Raw genomic sequence first — 19,821 nt, 5'->3', positions numbered from 1 at the left:
CTGAGTTAAAGAAGGCAGGTACTGCCATTCTATCTAGTTCCTGTGTTTTCTCTTTTCTTCCGTTGCGATGACAACGCACATCTGTAATTCTGTACTGAAGAGGCTGAGACAGGCAGTTCCCTGGAGCTAGCAATTAGGGAGGACTCCTAAGATCTACCTCTGACCTGTGTGTGCACACAAGTGCACAAACACGTTTACACAAACACAAAACACTTTTTCCCCCTGAAGATTATACTGGCTGAACCAAGTTCTGATTTATCTATCCTAGATAACCCAGTTAAATATTGTGTGGATAATCACTATGTTTTACAGCCTTGGCTGTGCTCATAAAGTTAGGATTCCTTCCACATGCTTCTAACAGTTCCTTCAACATGGAGCTGCCTTGGACAGCACTCTTCCTGAGTACTGTCCTCCTGGGTCTTTCATGCCAGGGCTCTGACTGGGAATCCGACAGAAATTTTATTTCAGCCGCTGGTCCTCTAACAAATGACTTAGTGCTTAATCTGAACTATCCACCGGGAAAGCAGGGCTCTGATGTGGTATCCGGTAACACCGACATCTACATCTGCCAGCAGCCACTGCCCTCTTTCTTGTCTCAGTATTTCAGCAGTCTTCGTGCCAGCCAGGTTACCCATTACAAAGTTCTTCTGTCATGGGCACAACTTCTCCCAACTGGAAGCTCCAAGAATCCAGACCAGGAAGCAGTGCAGTGCTACCGACAACTCCTCCAGTCCCTGAAGGATGCCCAGCTTGAGCCCATGGTGGTCCTGTGCCATCAGACGCCACCCACCAGCAGCGCCATCCAGAGAGAAGGGGCCTTTGCTGACCTCTTTGCTGACTATGCCACATTGGCTTTTCAGTCCTTTGGGGACCTTGTTGAGATCTGGTTCACCTTCAGTGACTTGGAGAAAGTGATCATGGATCTTCCCCACAAAGATCTGAAAGCTTCTGCTCTTCAAACCCTCAGCAATGCCCACAGGAGAGCCTTTGACATTTACCACAGAAAGTTCTCATCTCAGGGTGAGTACACACTGACATGGTGATGTTCTCTCCCACCTGTGCACTTCCAGGAGACCCCCCCCCATCCCACTGCTGCCAGATCTAAGCACTGCTGAGATTCAGTAATGCGACCATTCCCAAAGGGGACACAAATGTGCCCTGCATTTGTCTGAAACATCTTTTCTCTTTCTTTGAGATAATGTCTCTTGTAGCCTAGGCTGGCTCACTGTGTGGCTGAGAAATAACTTTGAACGCCTTATCTTCCTGACTTCACCTCCTGAATTCTGAGATGACAGGATTATGCCAGCACATCCAGTTTTATTCAGTGCTGAGCTAAAATCCAGGGCTTGTGTATGCCAGGCAAGCCCTCAAACCACTAAGCCTTATCCTGTGCTACTGTAAATTATGTGTGCGTATGTATATATATATATGTATATGTATGTGTGTGTGTATATATATGTGTGTATGTATGTGTGTATATATGTATGTGTGTGTACATGTATATGTGTGTGTATATATATGTATATATATGTTTGTTTTATGTATATGGGTGTTTTGTCTGCATGTATGTCTGAGCACCATGTGCAGGACTATGCCCTTGGATCCCCTGGAACTGGAGTTACAAAGAGTTGTGAGCTGCCATGTGAATGTAGGAATTAGACCTGGGTCATCCGGAAGGACCGCCAGTGCTCTTGACTGCTCCCTTCTAAAACCCTCCCTTGGGGTCAAGTCTGTGTAACTGTCTTTCTCTGTCCTTTGGAGGGAAGGTTACAAAGTCACGAGTCTTCCCACATTCTTCACCACTAATTAATTATGCTGCAATGACTATCCCCATGTATATCTTGCCCACTCACTCACAAATTCTTTTTGCTAGGGCCTTCAAATTGAAATTAGCCAGATGTGGTGGTTCATGCCTTTAAATCTCATACTTGAAAAAATGAGCAAGACGATTGTAAGCCTGGTGTGCAAATCTCTGAATTCAAGAGCAGCCAGGATTACATAGTGAGATCCCCATCCCTGCCCTGTAGATAGATAGATAGATAGATAGATAGATAGATAGATAGATAGATAGATAGATAAAAAAAATAAAAACAATGTGTTAAAATATGTGCTTTCTTTAAGACCTCAAAGCATAGCACTATATATACCAATTGCTACATGTTGCCATTCTGTTCTGTTCTGCCAATTTTAAATGTTTCTGTTATATATAGTGTGAATATAAAGAAGTTAACTTTTAGCTGGTCCTCATGCCCAAGCCTTTAATCCCAGCGCTTGGAGGCAGAAACAGGTGGATCTCAGAGTTCAAGGCCAACCTGGTGAGTTCCAAAGAAGCCAGAACTTCACGTAGTGAGACCCTGTCTTCAAAAAACGAACTTAAAAAAAGGTTTGTGTTAAAAATTTTAAAACTAGGGCTGGAGAGATGGCTCAGCGGTTAAGAGTACTGTCTGCTCTTCCAGAGGTCCTGAGTTAAATTCCCAGCAACCACAAGGTGGCTCACAACCATCTGTAATGGAATCCAGTGCCCTCTTCTGGTATGTCTGAAGAGAGCAACAGTGTACTTACATGAATAAAATAAATGCATCTTTTTAAAAATTTTTTTTAAAAACTAGCCAAGTGTGGTGGTACACACCTTTAATTTCAACATTCAGGAGGCAGAGGGCAGTTCGTGGCCAGCCTGGTCTACAAAGTGAGTTCTCGTACAGTCAAGCCTAACCCTGTATCTAAAAACAAAACAAAACAAACAAAAAACCCAAACTAACAAACGAAAATTTGAAAACTAAAATATAGAAGCCTTTTTAAAAAAAGACTGTGTCTCTTTCCAGAGCCTCGATGGGCCTAGAACTTGCTATGTGAGCCAGGCTGACCTTGAAGGAGCAGAAATCTTCTTGCCTCTGCTTTCTTTTTTCTTTTTTTCGGAGCTGGGGACCGAACCCAGGGCCTTGCGCTTCCTAGGTAAGCGCTCTACCACTGAGCTAAATCCCCAGCCCCTTGCCTCTGCTTTCTGAGTGCTGGGGTTAAAGGTGTGTACTACCATGCTGGCCTGAAATCTTTCTTCAAAAAGGAACTCAACAGTCAGACAGAACTCAATAGCAAGACAAACTATAATTCAATTTTTTATTGAAAAAAAAACTGTCATACAATATATTCTGATCACAGTTTACCTGTTACCCAGCACCTTCTCACCTACATACTTACCCAATTCCCTGCCCTTTCTCCTTAAAACAAGGAATATACACATACAACAAAGGCCACAGAAACAAAAAACAAAAGACCAATAGGGCAAAAAAAAAAAAAAGTTCAGAGTACTATGAGACAAAAAGTTTACAAAGTATCATTGAGTTCCTTCTGTGTTAGCCTGCTGTCAGCAAGGGGCCTATTCTGAAATGTGGTTAGTATACCCAGTGAGACAGACACCACTGGAGAAAAAATTCCCCTTTGTAAGCAGGAACCAATTGCAGATAGGTTCTTGGTTAGGCGTGGGACCTCCTGCCTACTGACCCCTCAGTGCTGGGAACCTCACCCCATCAGACCTGAGCCTTCGAAGCCCTTTGTGAATCCAACAGTCCTGTTGTGCCGGGAAGACACTTTCTTCAGAGTCATCCCTCACCCTTGGCTCTTACACTCATTCCACCTCCTCTTTCACACATCCCTGAGATTGAGGGGTATAATTCCACCTGAATTACACAATGGGAACTAGAGAGACATCTTGGCAGTTAAGAGCACTTGCTACTTTTCCAAAGGACCAAGCTTGGATCCTAGCACCCTATCAGCTCACAACTGCTTATAATTTCAGTTCCAGGGGGATCCAACACCCTCTTCTGGTCTCCAAGGGCCCTTGTACACATATGGCAAGGCAAACAATGAAGCATACACACATGTGAATGAAAATAAACCTATTTAAATGAGCAGAATTGCTCAGCAGGTAAATGTGTGTTGCTGGCATACGCAACAGCCTGAGTTCTGTCTCTGGAACTCACAGGGGAAGGAGGAACCAGTTCCCCAGAGTTGTCCTCTGACCCCTACACATATGCCCTTGCATGTGCACTCCTGTACTCATACAATATCACATACATCATGATGATGATGATGAAGATAGATGGATGGATAGACAGACAGACAGACACTTAAAATTTTAAATGAGGGGGCTGGAGAGATGGCTCAGTGGTTAAGGGAACTGACTGCCGTTCCAGAGGTCCTGAGTTCAAATCCCAGCAACCACATGGTGGCTCACAACCATCTATAATGGGATCTGATGCCTTCTTCTGGTGTGTCTGAAGACAGCGACGACGGTGTGCTTATATATAATAAATAAATCCTTAAAAATTTTTTAAATGAACAGTGTGGTTGTGGATATAGCTAGTTGGTAGAGTGCTTGCCAAGAATGCAGGAGGCCCCAGTTTCATCCCCTGCATTGCATAGGTGACATCGTATAAGGCACAGTGACACAAGTCTTAACCCAAGCGCTGAAAAGGTGGAAGCAGACTGACCAGAAGTTCAAGGTCACCTTGGGGGCGCATGAGATCTGGACTCATAAATTAAGTCATTAAGTATTAATTTATTAATTAAATTATTAATTCAGGGGTTGGGGATTTAGCTCAGCGGTAGAGCACTTGCCTAGCGAGTGCAAGGCCCTGGGTTCGGTCCCCAGCTCCGAAAAAAAGAAAAGGAAAAAATAATTATTAATTCAACCGACAGGTACAATGAGCATTGAGCACGAGACTGTAGTTAGGTCAGTAGAGCTCTTATGTAGCCTGCACAGAGCCCTGGGCTACATTCCCAGCATGGCATACCCCAAGAAATGGAAGCAGAAAGAGGAATGAGAACTTAAGGTCACTCTCAGTTACACAGCAGGTTCAAGGCCAACCTGGGTTACAAGAAACAAGGAAAAAGGTAAGGAGGAAAGAAGAACTCTTTTTTTTTTTCCTTCCAAAACAGTGTCTCATGGTGTAACTCTAGCTATCTTTTGAACTCACTATGTAGACCAAGCTGGCCTTGAACACACGGAGATCCTGCCTTTCTTTTTTTTTTTTTTTTTTTGGTTCTTTTTTTCGGAGCTGGGGACCGAACCCAGGGCCTTGCGCTTCCTAGGTAAGCGCTCTACCACTGAGCTAAATCCCCAGCCGATCCTGCCTTTCAAATGCTGGGATTAAAGGTGTGTGTTACTATACCCTGTCAGAAAGGGGTGCAGAGAGGAAGGAGGACAAACAAACTCATAGCAACAGGAAGCAGGAGCTGGATGTGGTGCCAGGTTTGTGTGTTTGAGGCCAGTCGGGGGTGAATGGTAAGACCTTATCTTAAATCCTACCGTCCAGAAATGGGCTAAGGACATTCGTAGATACGTCCCCAATGTAGAGGGCAAAGCAGCAAAACATATGAAGCCCCAGTAACCACTAAGGAAGTGCAAATCAAGCCCGTGATGAGTGTCTGCTTCATACCCACTAGGATGGCTCTGAGGCAAGGACCTGAAGGAAAGTGAAGGCTTGGGCTTTGCTGTGCAGAGTGTCGTGTGGTGCACCGGGAAGCACCCCAGCTAACACCAGGAAATGCACACGCACTCGCACACGAACACGCACTCGCACACTCCGCAAACAACCAACAGATAGAGTTGATGATGCCTGCTGCGCATGATTAAGTCGTGCGTGTTGAAAGGTTGCATGGGCTGGGAACATACCATCCCATCCATGTGTGCTGATGCAAGCTTGATTTAATTATGGAAATCTAAAGGTTGTAGTGTGGCCCCACTGGGCCGGTCACTCAATAACCAGGGACAGCTTTATCTTATCAGAACGAAGACTGCCTCCCAGAGACAGTCGATACTCCAAGCTTTTCAAAGTTCCTCTGTGCATAGGCCAGGGGTGCAGTTCGGTGGTATGGTACTTGTCTAGCTTGTGAGAGGCCCTGGGGCCAATCCCTAGTGCTGCAGCAAACTCCGGGGTTGTGCTCAGGAGTGTCTGAATGCTGTAGGGAAGTGAGTGTCCTATAGTTTCACCCAAACACTAGTTTTACTCCATTTCTTTTGGTTTCCAGACCACAGAGCCGAGCAACTTCTCTGTGTGGCTCCAATTTTAGTCTTAATGCTTGAAGGAATCAAATGCTACCGAGTGTGTGTGCTTGTGAGCACATTTGTAGAGGGCAGAGGACAACCTCAGGTATCATTCCTCAAGGTCAGAGGTTAAGAGTACTGACTGCTCTTCCAGAGGTCCTGAGTTCAATTCTCAGCAACCACATGGTGGCTCACAACCATCTGTAATGGGATCTGATGACCTCTTCTGGTGTGTCTGAAGAGGTGTCTTCACAGTGTACTTACATACATTAAATAAATAAATAAATAAATAAATAAATAAATAAATCTCTTTTTTACTTCTTTTCGGAGCTGGGGACCGAACCCAGGGCCTTGTGCTTGCTAGGCAAGCGCTCTACCACTGAGCTAAATCCCCAACCCCATAAATAAATCTTTTAAAAAAGAGAGAGAAACCCTATCTCGAAAAAAAATTCTTATTTTGTTTATTGTTAGTGTGTATTGTATGAGTCAAAGGATAACACTAGGAGTCTGTTCTCTCCTTCTACTATGAATTCCGAGGTTGAATTTAGGTTATCAATGCACAGCAAGCCCTTTGACACACAGAACCAACTCACTAGCCAAACACCTTGTGTCTTAAAATATGGTCTCTCACTGGCCTGGAACTCACTAAGTAGACTATGCTGGCAGACCAGAAAGACTCAGGGTCCACCAATCTCTGCCTTCCCGTGTTGGGATCACACACATATACTACTGCCCCTGGCTTACTTCCACAGATGCTGGTCCTGTCTTAGTCAGGTTTCCATTGCTGTGACAATGAGACGTGACCTAAACGCAAGTTACGGAGAAAAGGGTTTGTTTGGCTTACACTCCACATTCAAAGAAGTCAGGACAGGAACTCGAACGGAGGATCCTAGAGGCAGGAGCTGATGCAGAGGCCATGAAGGGGTGCTGCCTACTGGCTTGCTTCCTTTCCATGGCTTGTTCAGCCTGCCCTACCCAGGGATGGCACCCCCACAATGGGCTGGGCCCTCCCCCATTGATCACTAATTGAGAAAATGCATTACAGCTGGATCTCATGGGGACATTTCCTCAACCAAGGCTCCCTCCTCAGTAATGACTCTAGCTTGTGTTAAGTGATACAAAGCCAGCCAGTACAAGTCCTCGTGTTTGTGAGGGAATCACTTCACCAACTGAGCCCAGCTCTAGCGCTTCGGTCTTTCTTCTCAAGGAACACAGAGTGTACGGGATGTACGTACATATGCCTGTTAGACAGGAAGGCAAGGCATCTGAGAAGCCCAGCCTGGCGCATGACTGTCTCTCAAAGCCACCTAAGGAGCACAGGATCAGAATGACACAGATAGAAAGCTTGTGTTCCTGGCTCAGGACAGAGCTGAATCAGTAGAGTGCTTGCCTGACATTCCGAAGGCCCTACTTCAATCCCCAGGACGGGATAAACCAGGCCTGGTGGGGTCTACCTACAGTCTCAGCTTGGGAGGTGAAGGTGAGGAGGATCAGAAGTTCAAGGTCACCCTTGTCTGAGCAGTTTGATTCCCAGCACCTATATCAAGTGATTCCAGCTCCAGGGGATCCAACACTTTCTTCTGGCCTCTGGACATCTGTATATGAGTCGCATAGACTCACACGGACACGGAATGTACACATAAATAAACATGGATGTGTTCTTGTGCCCATCCATCTCTTGACTCTAAATCTGAAGATGGGTCTTCAACATTGGCTTTCTGCTTTCTTCTTTGTTTTTTTAAGACTGGGTTTCTCTAGGTAGCCCTGGCTGTCCTGGAACTCACTGTGTAGACCCGGCTGGCTTTGAACTCAGAGATTTGCCTGCTTCTACCCTTTGAGTGCTAGGATTAAAGATGTGCACCATCATCCCCCAGACTCACCTATCCCTACACACACACACACACACACACACACACACACACACACACACACACCCCTACACCAATATTCTGGGGTACACAAAGCTTGAGAACTGTGGCTATGCTCCTTGAGATGAAATGAAAAAGTCACATACATCAGATTTTCCTGTTTCTCCCTCAAGTCACAGCAGCTGCACTGAGGGCAAAGAAACAGCAGTTTCCTGGGAGCCCCCAGCCTTCAGGTTTGGTTTGGTTTGGTTTGGTTTGGTTTGGTTTGGTTGAGGTATTCCTGATTGGCCAGGAATATAATTGGGGATATAGTGAGGGTGACCTTGAACTTCTGATCCTTCACGCCTCTACTTCTCAAGTCCTGGGGTCACAGACTCATGCCATCACACCTGGGTTATACAGTACTGGTGACCACTGCAAAGCCCAGAGCACTGTGCCTTTAAATAGAATTTAGAGGCTGGCTCAGCAATTAAGAGCACTGACTGTCCTTCCAGAGGTCCTGAGTTCAATTCCCAGCAACCACATGATGGCTCTCAAACATCTGTAATGGGATCTGATGCCCTCTTCTGGTGTGTCTGAAGACAGCTACAGTGTACTCATATACATAAAATATATAAAATAAAATAAATTTATAAATAGAATTAGAAAGGGGTTCTCTTGCCACCTTCGGATAATTCTTTTTATTCTGAGTCTTATGAGTGCTCTGTATGGCAAACATTCATATTCATAACAAAACAGTCTTTAGTCAGGCATGGTGATTCGAGAGTTTACTCCAAGCACACAGGAGGCAGGGGCACAAAGACCTCTGTAAGTTCAATTCCAGGACAGTTAGAGTCACGAGGTGAGACTGTGCCCCGCCCCCCAAAAAAAAAGACAAATAAAGAATGAAATAGTCCCTTGAAGAGACATGGTGGGTTTGGACCACTTTGTTTTTGGAAGTCTATCAGTCCCCTAGAGGCAAGCCAGAGAAGAGATCTGTTCAAAGAGCCTCAGCCTCCCTCAGCCTTCGCTCACTCTCTGTCTGGTTGCAGGGGGAAAGCTGTCTGTGGTCCTGAAGGCTGAAGATATTCCAGAGCTTCTGCCAGACCCGGCATTGGCTGCTCTCGTCCAGGTAGGCCAGCATCTGTAATGGCTTGGGAGATCTTGATTGTATTCATTGAGATAAAGCCTCAGTATGAACACAGCAGGAGGCCGCTCAGTGGCAGCGGGCAGGTTTATTTCTGAGGAAGCCTGAAATGGGCTGTCATCCAGGAGACAAGACAGTGGCCTTCTGTCACCAGGAGGTGTTTACCAGGGATAGGGAGGTGAGTTAGTCAAAGGGCTGAGCTTGGGTTTGGCCAGGTTTATTAACTGTTGATCTAGGACATCACACGCATGGTACTCATGTCCGCTGGATGTCGGTGACTTAGAGAAACTGAAACTGTTCGTCACGGCCAGGGGTGGTGAGTGCCTAGGCTGCAATGTAACCCCAGGAGTGGTGCTACTTAGGCCGGAATGGGGCTGCCTCCAAGGTAAGGTGGTCATGTTCTTGTTCTCTCAGTTATGTGGGCCAGGTGGCCTCGAACTCACAGAGACCCACTTGCCTCTGTTTCCCAAGGTGCTAGGATTAAGGTGTGCACCAGCACATCTGGATAGAGCATGCTTTTTTTTTTTTTTTTTTTCTATTCTTTTTTTCGGAGCTGGGGATCGAACTCAGGGCCTTGCGCTTGCTAGGCGAGCACTCTACCACTGAGCCAAATCCCCAACCCCTAGAGCATGCTTTTTTAATTGTTAAAAGTGAGGATTTTTTTTATTTGCTCCTTTGCGGTTTTTTTTTTAAACTTTGAATTTTTGAGATAGGGTCCCGTGTGTCTGAGAACTCAGCAGAAGAGGATCTTGGACTTTTGACCCCCGCCCCACCTCCTGAATGCTACATCCTGATTACAGGATGGTCTGTGCGGTGCTGGGCACGCACCCCCGACGACCTGCTACAAACCCAGCTCTGGTTTGCCGTCTCCACAAATTCTTCCAAGCAGCGTCCACTCCCGAGATATCAGCTCCCTTAAAAAGAGACTGAGAACAAAGGTTCTTCTGGGACCCTCATGGTAGAAGGAGAGAGCCGAGCCCCTGCACCTTGTCGTCTTACCTTACATGTGTACTGTGGCTTACGCTTGCCCACACACAGAGGAAAACTCACTAAGTATACTAACTTTAAAATACACTTCTTAGAGTACCCATCTGATTTACGTTCTGTATGCCTTTTAAACTACAGCTTATCTTTGGTTTGGTTTGGTCTTGAAACGCGGTCTCCCTGTGTAGCCCAGGCTAAACTCTTGATCATCTAGTTTCTGCTTTCTGAGGTCTGGGGTTTATATGCCTGACTTTACTATATTTTGTTTTGTTTTGAGACAGGGTCTCACTAAGTAGCCCAAGATGGTCTCAAATTTGGTCAATCTTCTTGTCTCAGCCTCTGAGTGCTAAGACTGCCTCTAGGGAAGTTCCTCGAGTATTAATATTCAGTCATTTACTTGTTTATTCATTTTGTTTTTGGGAAAGGGTCATATGTATCTCGGGCTAGCCTGAAAGTCACTGCATAGCTGAAGATGTTCTTCAACTCCTGATCCTCCTGCCTTTACCTCCCAAGTGCTGGGATTATAGGCATGAACCACCATACCCAGTTTGTAACACACTAGGGATGGAACCCAGGTCTTGATGCATGCTAGGCAAACAGTCTGCCAACTGAACCATATCCCCCTAGCCAAGGTCTCCACCTGTGTAAGCACACAGCTCCCAGGGGAAAGCACCTCAGGTTGAGAGAGGAGCTCTGGTAGGAGGACATTCTTGTGTGGATGTTAACAACAGAAGAATTTTATTGGACAAAGTGACAGAGGCTGAGCAGGAGGGATAGCAGTACAAGGCAGGCATCATGTAATGATGGGAAGCCAGCATAAGATACACACAGGGCAAATCAGGAAGTGAATCCAGAGTCAGAGAGATAGGTATCCGCCTTGCAGGCCCATTGGAGGCCCTGGGTTTGCACTGAGTAGGGTGGGAGTAGAGAGAACCCATGCTCTGTGCAGGGTTCATCTCAAACCTCCATGCTGCCTGCATGGGTGAGATAGCAGTTCAAAGGCTGTTGTTGGGGAAGCATTTTTATGATCAGCCCTTTGGTCTCCTGATAGCAACTATCACTGTTTACAAATTAATTTAGATGGCCTTTAGTCAGCAGGAGATTTGTTTATCCCAACCCTTATCATGCATGGATTTCAAGTTCCTGAGTTGGCAACCATGAAATCTGGTCCCTCACACATATGGCCCAGGACAAGGCAGCTGTCAGCATACACACTGCAGAACGCTGTCCCACATTGCCTTGCCGCCAAAGCAGGTCAAAGTTCTCCTGCTTAGATGATTTATTTTTTTAAAAAGTTATACTCAACAGGGCTAAGTATGGAGGTTAACGAGTTGGTGGAGTGCTTGCCTGGCACACATCAGTCCCTGGCTTCTATCTCTAGTACAGCTATCTGGGCACGGTAGCAGAAACCCATAAGCCCAGTTCTCGGGATGTAGAGGCAAGAAGACTAGGAGTTCTAGATCATCTAAACTACACAGTGAGTTTAAGGCTAGCCTGGGCTACATGAAACCCTGTCCCTCCCACAAAAGGGGAAGGCAGTGAAGGGAGAAAGGGAAGAGAGGGGACAGGAGGAGAGAGGAGGAGAGGGGAGAAGGGGGCGGTGAGAGACCAGAACAGCCTGCTTAGGTAGATCTGGCCTAGGGACTTTGAAAGTGTCCCAAGTTCCCAGGTGAATCTCATTCGTGAGCACTGAGCCTCCCTAGTGCTGGCTTTTCTTACAACCCTTATAATTCTCTGCTTTCTCTTCACGTGTTCAATATACTTACCCTCCTCCTTAAGCTGTGTATCCAAGTCTTAATCTACCTGTGGCTGCGAGTGTCTCTACCCCCTGTACCTGGTGAGTGGCTCCATGCCTGTGTCTTGTACACACCTGACAACAGAAACAAGCATGCAGAATGTGTGTGGGAGGCTTAGTGACATAGTCTCCTGGAGCCAGCCTGTGGAACCTGGTGAACACTAGGGGTCATTTGATTAGGAGAGCACTGGGGAGACAGTGATGGGTTGGGTTCAGGTCCCAGGCAGCAATGAGCTCATGAGATCCCAGCAAGGAGAATAATTGAGTGGCCAGCCAGGCACGTGGAGGCAGGGGTGTGTGCACGTATGTGTGTGCGTGTGTGCGTGTGTGACTCACATTGTTGTGATCTTTTTAGAATCTGAATTTTAAATTTTCAAGCGCATGCCAGGCAGAGAGCCCTTTCTTTTCCATTTTGATTATGTTTTTACTCTGTGTACATGTGTGCAAGTGTGTGTAACATGTGCAAATGCACCGTCCTGTGCCTTCGGGTGCTTGTGGAAGCCAGAGGCCAACACTGGTGTCTTCCCTTGTCATGGTCCACCCCTCCCCTCCCCTGAGGCAAGGTTTCTATCTCTGAACCTGGCACTCACTGACTCAGCCAGGCTGGCCGGCCACTGAACCCCCCATCCACCTTCCCTGATGTCCCAGAATTCAGTTAAAGTCATACTCTTGGGCAGGGCACGGAAACACATGCTTTTAGCCTCAGCACTGCCTCAGGCAGAGGCAGGCAGATCTCTATGAGTTCAAGGTCAGCCTGGTCTACTTAATGAATCCCAGGCCAGCCTAGTACTGCACAGAAACAAACAGTAGTGAAACACAAAACAAAAAGTCTCACCCTTGGATTTCATGCGTGTACTGAGGCTCAGAACTCACAGAGAGGACTTACTGATGGAGCCCTTTCTCCAGCTCCTCCCTTTACTTTCACTTTTCCTTTTTTGAGACAGGATTTTCTGCATAGTCCTGGCTGTCCTAGAACTCATTCTGTATGCCAGGCTGGCTTTGAACTCAGAGATCAACTTGGCTCTGTATCCCAAGTGCTGGGATTAAAGGTGTGCGCCACTACTGCCTGGTCCTCCTTTTTCCTTCTTTCCTTTTACAAAAATGTATTACGTTTTGTGTGTGTGTGTGTGTGTGTGTGTGTCTGTGTGTCTGTGTGTCTGTGTGTCTGTGTCTGTGTCTGTGTGTCACTGTACAGGTATGCACATGCCATGGTACTTATGCGGATGTCAGAGGATAATTTTGAGGGGTCTCAGTTCTATCATGTGGGATCTGGGGGTAGATCAGGTCACAGATTTGATGGCATGTGCCTATATCCTCTGAGCCAACCCTCTATTCTCCTCTTCCTCCTCTTCCTCCTCTTCCTCTTCTTCCTTCTCCTTTCCCTCCTCCCCTTCAAGACAAGATTTCATGTTGCACAAGCTGGCCTTGAACTCACTAGGTAACCGAGGATGAGAATGCTGAATTACAGACATGCACCGCCATGCTCTGTTTACGTGGTGCTGGTGCCAGACCCAGAGCCTTGCACATAGCAAGCAAGCACCCTTCCCGCTGAGCTACACACTCAGCAGGGCCAGAGTCCCTAACCAGAGTATGGGTTAGAGCATGGCTGATCAGGACTATGTAGCTTGTGCTTTCTGCTAGTAAACTAGTCAAGCCAGGGTTGACTGGTGAGGACTTCAAACTATGACCTGAAGTTAAAACCAAACCCCAGCCCCGAGAGGGTCCCCAGATATCACAAAGGTCAAAGGGGAGTGTGCTGCCTAGGGCACAGGGAGCTCCAGATGCTGATTCCCTCCCTCGGTGCACCTCCGTTTGTTGGCACCCCACACCCGGCACACCCATTTACACACTTATTATCTAACTACACGTTCCCGCTGGGGCAGTAGGTGTTCACGTGCACACGCATCCCAGAGTTCTCCCAGGGAATCCCAAGATCAAGCTCAGTCATGGGGACAGTCACAACTCATTCCTGAACAGGACCTTGTTCCTAATGGCATGATTTCCTTACTTCTAGGGCTCGGTGGATTTCCTCTCTCTTGATTTGTCTTACGAATGCCAAAGTGTGGCGACTCTACCACAGAAGCTGAGTGAATTGCAGGTAATGTGAACACCTTTCCATCTTGATGTTGAGTGGCAAAGACTCTGGACAGCTTTTTAGAAATGGGATGCTTTGACTAAGGCATGGGCTGACCCTTCAACTTGCTCAATCAGGCCTGCTGAGCCTGAGATGGGCTCGCCGTGAGCTTGACATAGGCTCGCTGTGGACTCTGTGTGGCTCCTCAGTTGACAGTCTGCTGCCTGGAATGTGCAAAGTCCCGAGTGCCGTCCTCAGCACGACAGAAAACAAGTGTGTTAATAGAGGTAGAGGCAGGAGGATTAGGAGTTAGCAGAATTATTCTCAACTAAACATTGAGTTCAAGGCCAGCCTGGGCTACATGCGACCCTGTTTGAGAGAGAGGCATGGGGAAGAGAGGCCATCAGCGCAAGCAGTCACGAGGAAAGGTATATGCAGAAGCCATCAGACCAGGACCACCAATAAAACACTCTTAAGTGGCATCAAACATATCAGCCTCAAGATAATTCTCCCTCACACCAAAGACACTGAAGGGGGGAGGGGAAGAGGGAGGGAAAGAAAGACTTCGAGAGTCAGTGTCTCCTAGAAACATCGCATGCTACAACCGTAACATCTCACCAACGTGACTGCTGAAACGTGAGATCAACAAGGACAACAGCAACGGATGTTCAAAACTGGAGAAGAGCCCACGAAGCCTCAACTCCACACCAAGATCTGCAGGCGGCTGAGCAGAGCTGGGGTGGGAGAGGGGTTGTCCCCAGAGAACTCAGCAACTGACAGCCCCGTGCAAATGGTCACCTGAGAGCACTCTGACGGTCCTGTGTAAATAGTCAGCGCTGCAAACGTGCATACAATCTAAGGACTCAACAGGTTATATTTAGCAATATATGTATATAAGCATACATGCAAATACACGTACAACGGCAATGACGGCTGATAAGAAAGAGGCTAGAAGGAAAGGAAAGGAAGAAGTGTTATAATGAAATGACAATCGCAAAAGATAAAGAAACCAGAAGACTAGAGCGAAGGCAGCCACACGTGCTGAGGTCCTAACAGTGTCAGTGCCTTGACTCTTCAGAACAGCAAGTGTGTGTGTTTCCGTGTGACTGTGTCACCTTTCTGTAAGTGCATGCGCCTCGTGCTGTGAGGGAAGGGTGTGCACCTGTAGTACAGAGGCCAGAAGAGGGCATCACATCCCTTGGAGCTGGAGCCACACGTTTGTGGGAGACCTTACACGGGTGCTGGGGTCTGAACTCCAGTCCCTGTGATTGTGAAGTCGGCGCTCTTAACCATGGAGACAGCAATGTGACCTCTTCTGTGACTTTTATTATGGAGAGTTTGAAACAAGTCCGAAGTACAAAGAGAAGAATAGAAACACCTATGCAACCGGGGCTATCTTGTTCAGCTGTGGTCAGCTTGTTTGCCTCTTCTGTCTCATCCCCTTTCGAAAATATAGTGTGTGTGTGTGTGTGTGGGTGGGAGGTGGTTATATAGCCCAGGCTGGCCTCCTGTAGCTAACTTTGAACTGCTAATCCTGCCTCCATGTCTTGAGTGCTGGGATTATAGGCCTGCACCACCACACCCAGTTTATGTGCTACCAGGGATGGAACCCAGGGCTTCATGTGTGCCAGGCAAACCAGTCAACCCCACAAACCAGAATATTTTTTGAGCAAGCCAGGGATGCTTATGAGCATAGTGGTGGTGGCTTCCTGGTTAAGCTTCTTGGGTAGCACAGGTTCTTGACATGAGCACCTTGCTCTTAACCCTAATGTGGCTGCTGTGAAAGGGACTGATGTGCGTCACTTCCTCTGGGCAGGGTTAGTGAGCGATGGTCTTTGACTGGTGTCTTTTTCCCTCAGAGCCCAAGTCACTGTCCTTGGTAAGTGCGGTGGCTAAGGTCATTTCCAGAAGGAGAGCCTAGGGCATCTCACCGGTTCCCATTGCTAAAGGCACACTTGTTGGTCTTTGTCTCTTCTAGAACCTTGAGCCAAAAGTGAAAGTTTTCATCTACACCCTAAAACTTGAGGACTGCCCAGCGACCGGGACGAGCCCCTCCTCACTGCTCATCAGCCTCCTGGAAGGTGAGTGGACCAACATGTGACAAGTGCTGAGCGATGTTCTGTACATTGGCTTGTTGGGTGGCAATACTGGAATCTGGGGTTCCCATGAGGGAGGGGCCTAGGAAAATGGCTGGACTGGGAGCCTACCAATAAGGCTAAGGTCCCTTGCCTTCCCTGACAGTGTGCTCCTACCGTCTGCCCCAAGACACTCAGAGGCTCTGTAGAGATGCCCAATACAGACAGGAAATCTTCAGGCTTCAGGTGGGAGCTGTGAGCATGGAAACAGCCTGTGTTCCCGTTACAGGTGCCCAGTGGCACCTAAGACGCTAAAAACTTCTAGGTGTGGGACCGCTGTTCTACCCACTGTTCTAGAACTTACTATGTAGCCCAGGCAGGCCTTGGGCTCAAGGATAGTCTTTTTGGGGTGTGTGTGTGTGTGTGTGTGTGTGTGTGTGTGTGTGTGTGTACACATATGGGTGCAGTTGCATGAGGAACACAGAAGAGGGTGTTGGATGTTCTGGAAATGGAGTTACCAGCAGTTGTGAGCCACCTGAAGTGGGTGCTGTGACCTGGACTCAGGTCTTCTAGAAGAGCAGATGGCTCCTTAACGAGAGTCCAACCCCATGCCCAGCTTTTTATGTGGTCCTGGGGACTGAGCTGGGCATCTCATGCTTACCAACAAGGCACTTTACCAAGTAACCCCCCAGCCCTCTTTTTAAAATGTCTTCCTATCTGAGCACGGTGGTGCAACCTTCAATGCCAGCACTCAGGAGGTAGCGCAGGCAGATCTCTGAGTTTGAGTCTAGCCTGCTCCACAGCGTGAGCTCCAGGACAGCAAAGGCTACAAACAAACTCTGTCTCAACAAAACAAACCGGTGAGAATCATTGCTGGGGTCCGGCTGGTTTTAGAATAAAGCAAACTGCATGTTTGTGCTTGATCTCACAGACAGTCAACTAAGCTTCTTTTCTTATAGCCATAAATAAAGACCAAATCCAAACTGTTGGCTTTGATGTTAATGCATTCCTGAGCTGTACGTCCAATTCTGAGGAGAGGTATGTATGTCACTTGCACAGTTAACTATAAGAAACTGGCACTGCGGGCTCTGCTGTTCTTTACAAGGGCAGTCACCGGGGACTTTGTATGTGTGTGCGCGCGCGCACCATGCCCACGCGAGCATATAGAGGTTAAAACAGGTATCAGACCCTTGCAACTGGAGTTCCCATGTGGGTGCTGGGAGCTAAATCCAGGCCCTCTGCAAGAGCAGGAGTTGATTTTAACTCCTGAGCCTCTCCAGCCCTGTGCTGGCCCCTTGGAACAGCAAACAGATATAGTCATTAACAGATGAGAGAAGGAGGCTCAGAGGGAAGGCTGCAGGAGAAGCAGTCCCTCCTTGTGATGTATCTGGGCCCCCACAGTCTGCTTCCTCACTGTCCCATTCTCCTAGGTGTACACAGCTAGCAGAGTTGATATCTGAACCTGTGCCTTTTAGTTGAAGATACTGGGAAAAGTGGACATGCATGCGGCAGAGGAAGCAGGCTATGGGGTCAGCTAGATGATTCAGTGGGTAAAGACGCTTCAGCCAAGCCTGGTGACCCGAGTGTGACTCCTGTGGCTCACATGTTAGAAGGAGATAACAAAGTGTCCTGACTGCCACACATATGCAGTGTGTACATGTGTACCCACGTGAGAGCACACACGCACACCTGCACGCACACACACACGGCCTATAAATAACTCAGTAAAATGTAGGACTAGCTGACGACTCAGGCGAAGGCACTGCCTTGGGTCACACTTCACTTTCTGTTGCTGTGATAAAACACTGACCAAAGCAGCTTGAGGAAGAAGGTGTTTACTTCACCTTAGAGCTCACACTCCATCATGAAGGGAAGTCAGGGTGGAAACTCAAGGCAGGAACTGAAGCAGAGGCCACGAAGAGGCTTACTACTTCGCTTTCCGTGGCTTGTTCAGCCCTCTTTCTCCCTCCCCCCTTCCCTCCCTCCCTCCCTCCCTCCCTTCCTTCCTTCCTTCCTTTCCTTCTCTCCAGCTATCTCTTGTTAAAGATTTATTTATATACTTTTAATTTAATGCATGTGGACCCTTTGTCTGCATGTATCCCTTGTAACTACAGTTACACAGTCTGAGCCCCCTGCCCCTCACCCTCCTGCCTGCTTTATTATCCTCCTGCCCAGAGGGCGTACGACCCACCGAGATATGGGTCCTCTCACACCCACCATTAAGAAGACGGTGCCCCACTTGTGTAGAAGCCAGTCTGACAGAAGCATTTCCTCCGTGAAGGTTTCCTCTTCCCAGGTGACCCTAGCTTGCAGTCAAGTTGACAGAAACTAACCCTCACAGCAGGCAAGCCTCATGACCTGACTGTGGTCTCAGGTCCCATGTAAACAGAGAAGAGAAGGGACTCCATGAAGCGGTCCAACCACAACCAATAATAATAATAAAACTTGAAAAGTAAATAAATACAATAAATTTTTAAAGAGAAGGAAAAAGAGAAGCCAGCTAGGTATAGATCTAAGTGGTCCATGGCCGCTTCACGAACTAAGCTCCTGGCCCAGGTTTTCAGTGTGAAGTGTAAAGCACCTTCCCCAGTGAATTCGGCACCAGCAGAGAGGGTGCTGGGCACACTCGGAAGAGTCTGACTTCCTTTTCTGTGTCTGGGTGTTTCGGCTGCTCGGTCTACACCCCCTTTATGTGCATTGCCTGAGAAGTCCCGAAGAGGGCATGGAATCTCCTGGAACTGGAGTTAGACAGTTGTGAGCTGCCATGTGGGTGCTGGGAGTGGAACCCAGGTCCTCTGGAAGAGCAGCCAGTGCTCTTAACCGTTGAGCCATCTCCCCAGACCCTAGAATCTTCCTTTTAAAAAAATTGTAAGGGTTGGGGATTTAGCTCAGTGGTAGTGCACTTGCCTAGCAAGCGCGAGGCCCTGGGTTCGGTCCCCAGCTCCGAAAAAAAGAAAAATTGTAAACGCACTTTGGGCTGGAGAGATCGTTTGTCTATAAAGTGCTTTCTCTGTGAACACAAGGGTCTGAGCTCCACCCACAGAACAAGCATTAAAGGCCAAGAACGGTGTTACACACTTGTCAGCCCGTGCTGGAGTCAGAGATGGATGGATCTGGGGTGTAGCCAGTGTAGCCGGAGCAGTGAGCTCCGAGTTCAGTGAGAACCCTGTTGCAAATGAGGCCCCACATTGTCCTCTGACCTCACATACATGTACATACACGTGCATACACGTGTACATTTCCATGTGCACACACGCACAGTTTTAAGAATTTAGAGCAGACTGGGTTTATCTTCACAGTTATACCATATTCAATTCTAAACAACGTGAAAGGCAGTGCTGGGACTCCTAAATTCCTTGGCTTATGGGGGCCTGCCATGTGAACTGTACACACCCAGAGGGGACAGTCACTGGGGGCCAGACTCTCAGGCGGGAGTGCTCTTCGATCCCCGACAGCGACAGCGAGATCGAGATCGGTGCCGCCCTGATTTACACGCTCCTCAGCTGTCCCTCCACTTCCCTTCTCTTAGCTTGATTCCAGTCAGCAGCTCACGTGTGCTTCCTCTAGGGCTGTTTGTCAGGCTTGTCCTGTGAGTACACGTGGTGTGATGGGCAGACAGGTCAGAACAGGTTCCAGACCATCCGAGAAGTCAGATGAGCTGTGCAGGGCTGTGACTTCAGGGATAGGCATCCAAGAGGCTAAAATCGGACGGGCTTCTACACAGATGACTCCAGCGGAGCTTCCTCCATTCGAACCCTGACCTTCTGGTACCTTTCCTGAGTGAAGAGCCAACATTGACATATGACTAGGGTCTCTGCCTCAGACAGGAAGTAGACGGAGAACCTGCTGAAATATG

The 19,821-nt window shown here is 47.7% G+C and overlaps 1 protein-coding gene across 1 annotated transcript in view; it reads left to right on the top strand.

Moving 5' to 3' along the window:
* Positions 1-370: 370 nt before the first annotated feature.
* The window catches only part of Lct (lactase), a 42,526-nt gene continuing 23,075 nt past the window's right edge, over positions 371-19,821 (top strand). Inside the window, exons 1-5 of the mRNA NM_053841.1 lie at positions 371-1,020; positions 8,943-9,022; positions 13,831-13,914; positions 15,869-15,971; positions 16,925-17,003. Coding sequence (NP_446293.1) covers positions 372-1,020; positions 8,943-9,022; positions 13,831-13,914; positions 15,869-15,971; positions 16,925-17,003 — 995 coding nt within the window. The 5' untranslated portion in view covers position 371. The remainder of the gene's footprint in view (positions 1,021-8,942; positions 9,023-13,830; positions 13,915-15,868; positions 15,972-16,924; positions 17,004-19,821) is intronic.

This window comes from Rattus norvegicus, chromosome 13 (assembly GCF_036323735.1).
Source record: "Rattus norvegicus strain BN/NHsdMcwi chromosome 13, GRCr8, whole genome shotgun sequence".
NCBI lineage: Eukaryota > Metazoa > Chordata > Mammalia > Rodentia > Muridae > Rattus > Rattus norvegicus.
This window is presented reverse-complemented; position numbering and strand designations above follow the sequence as displayed.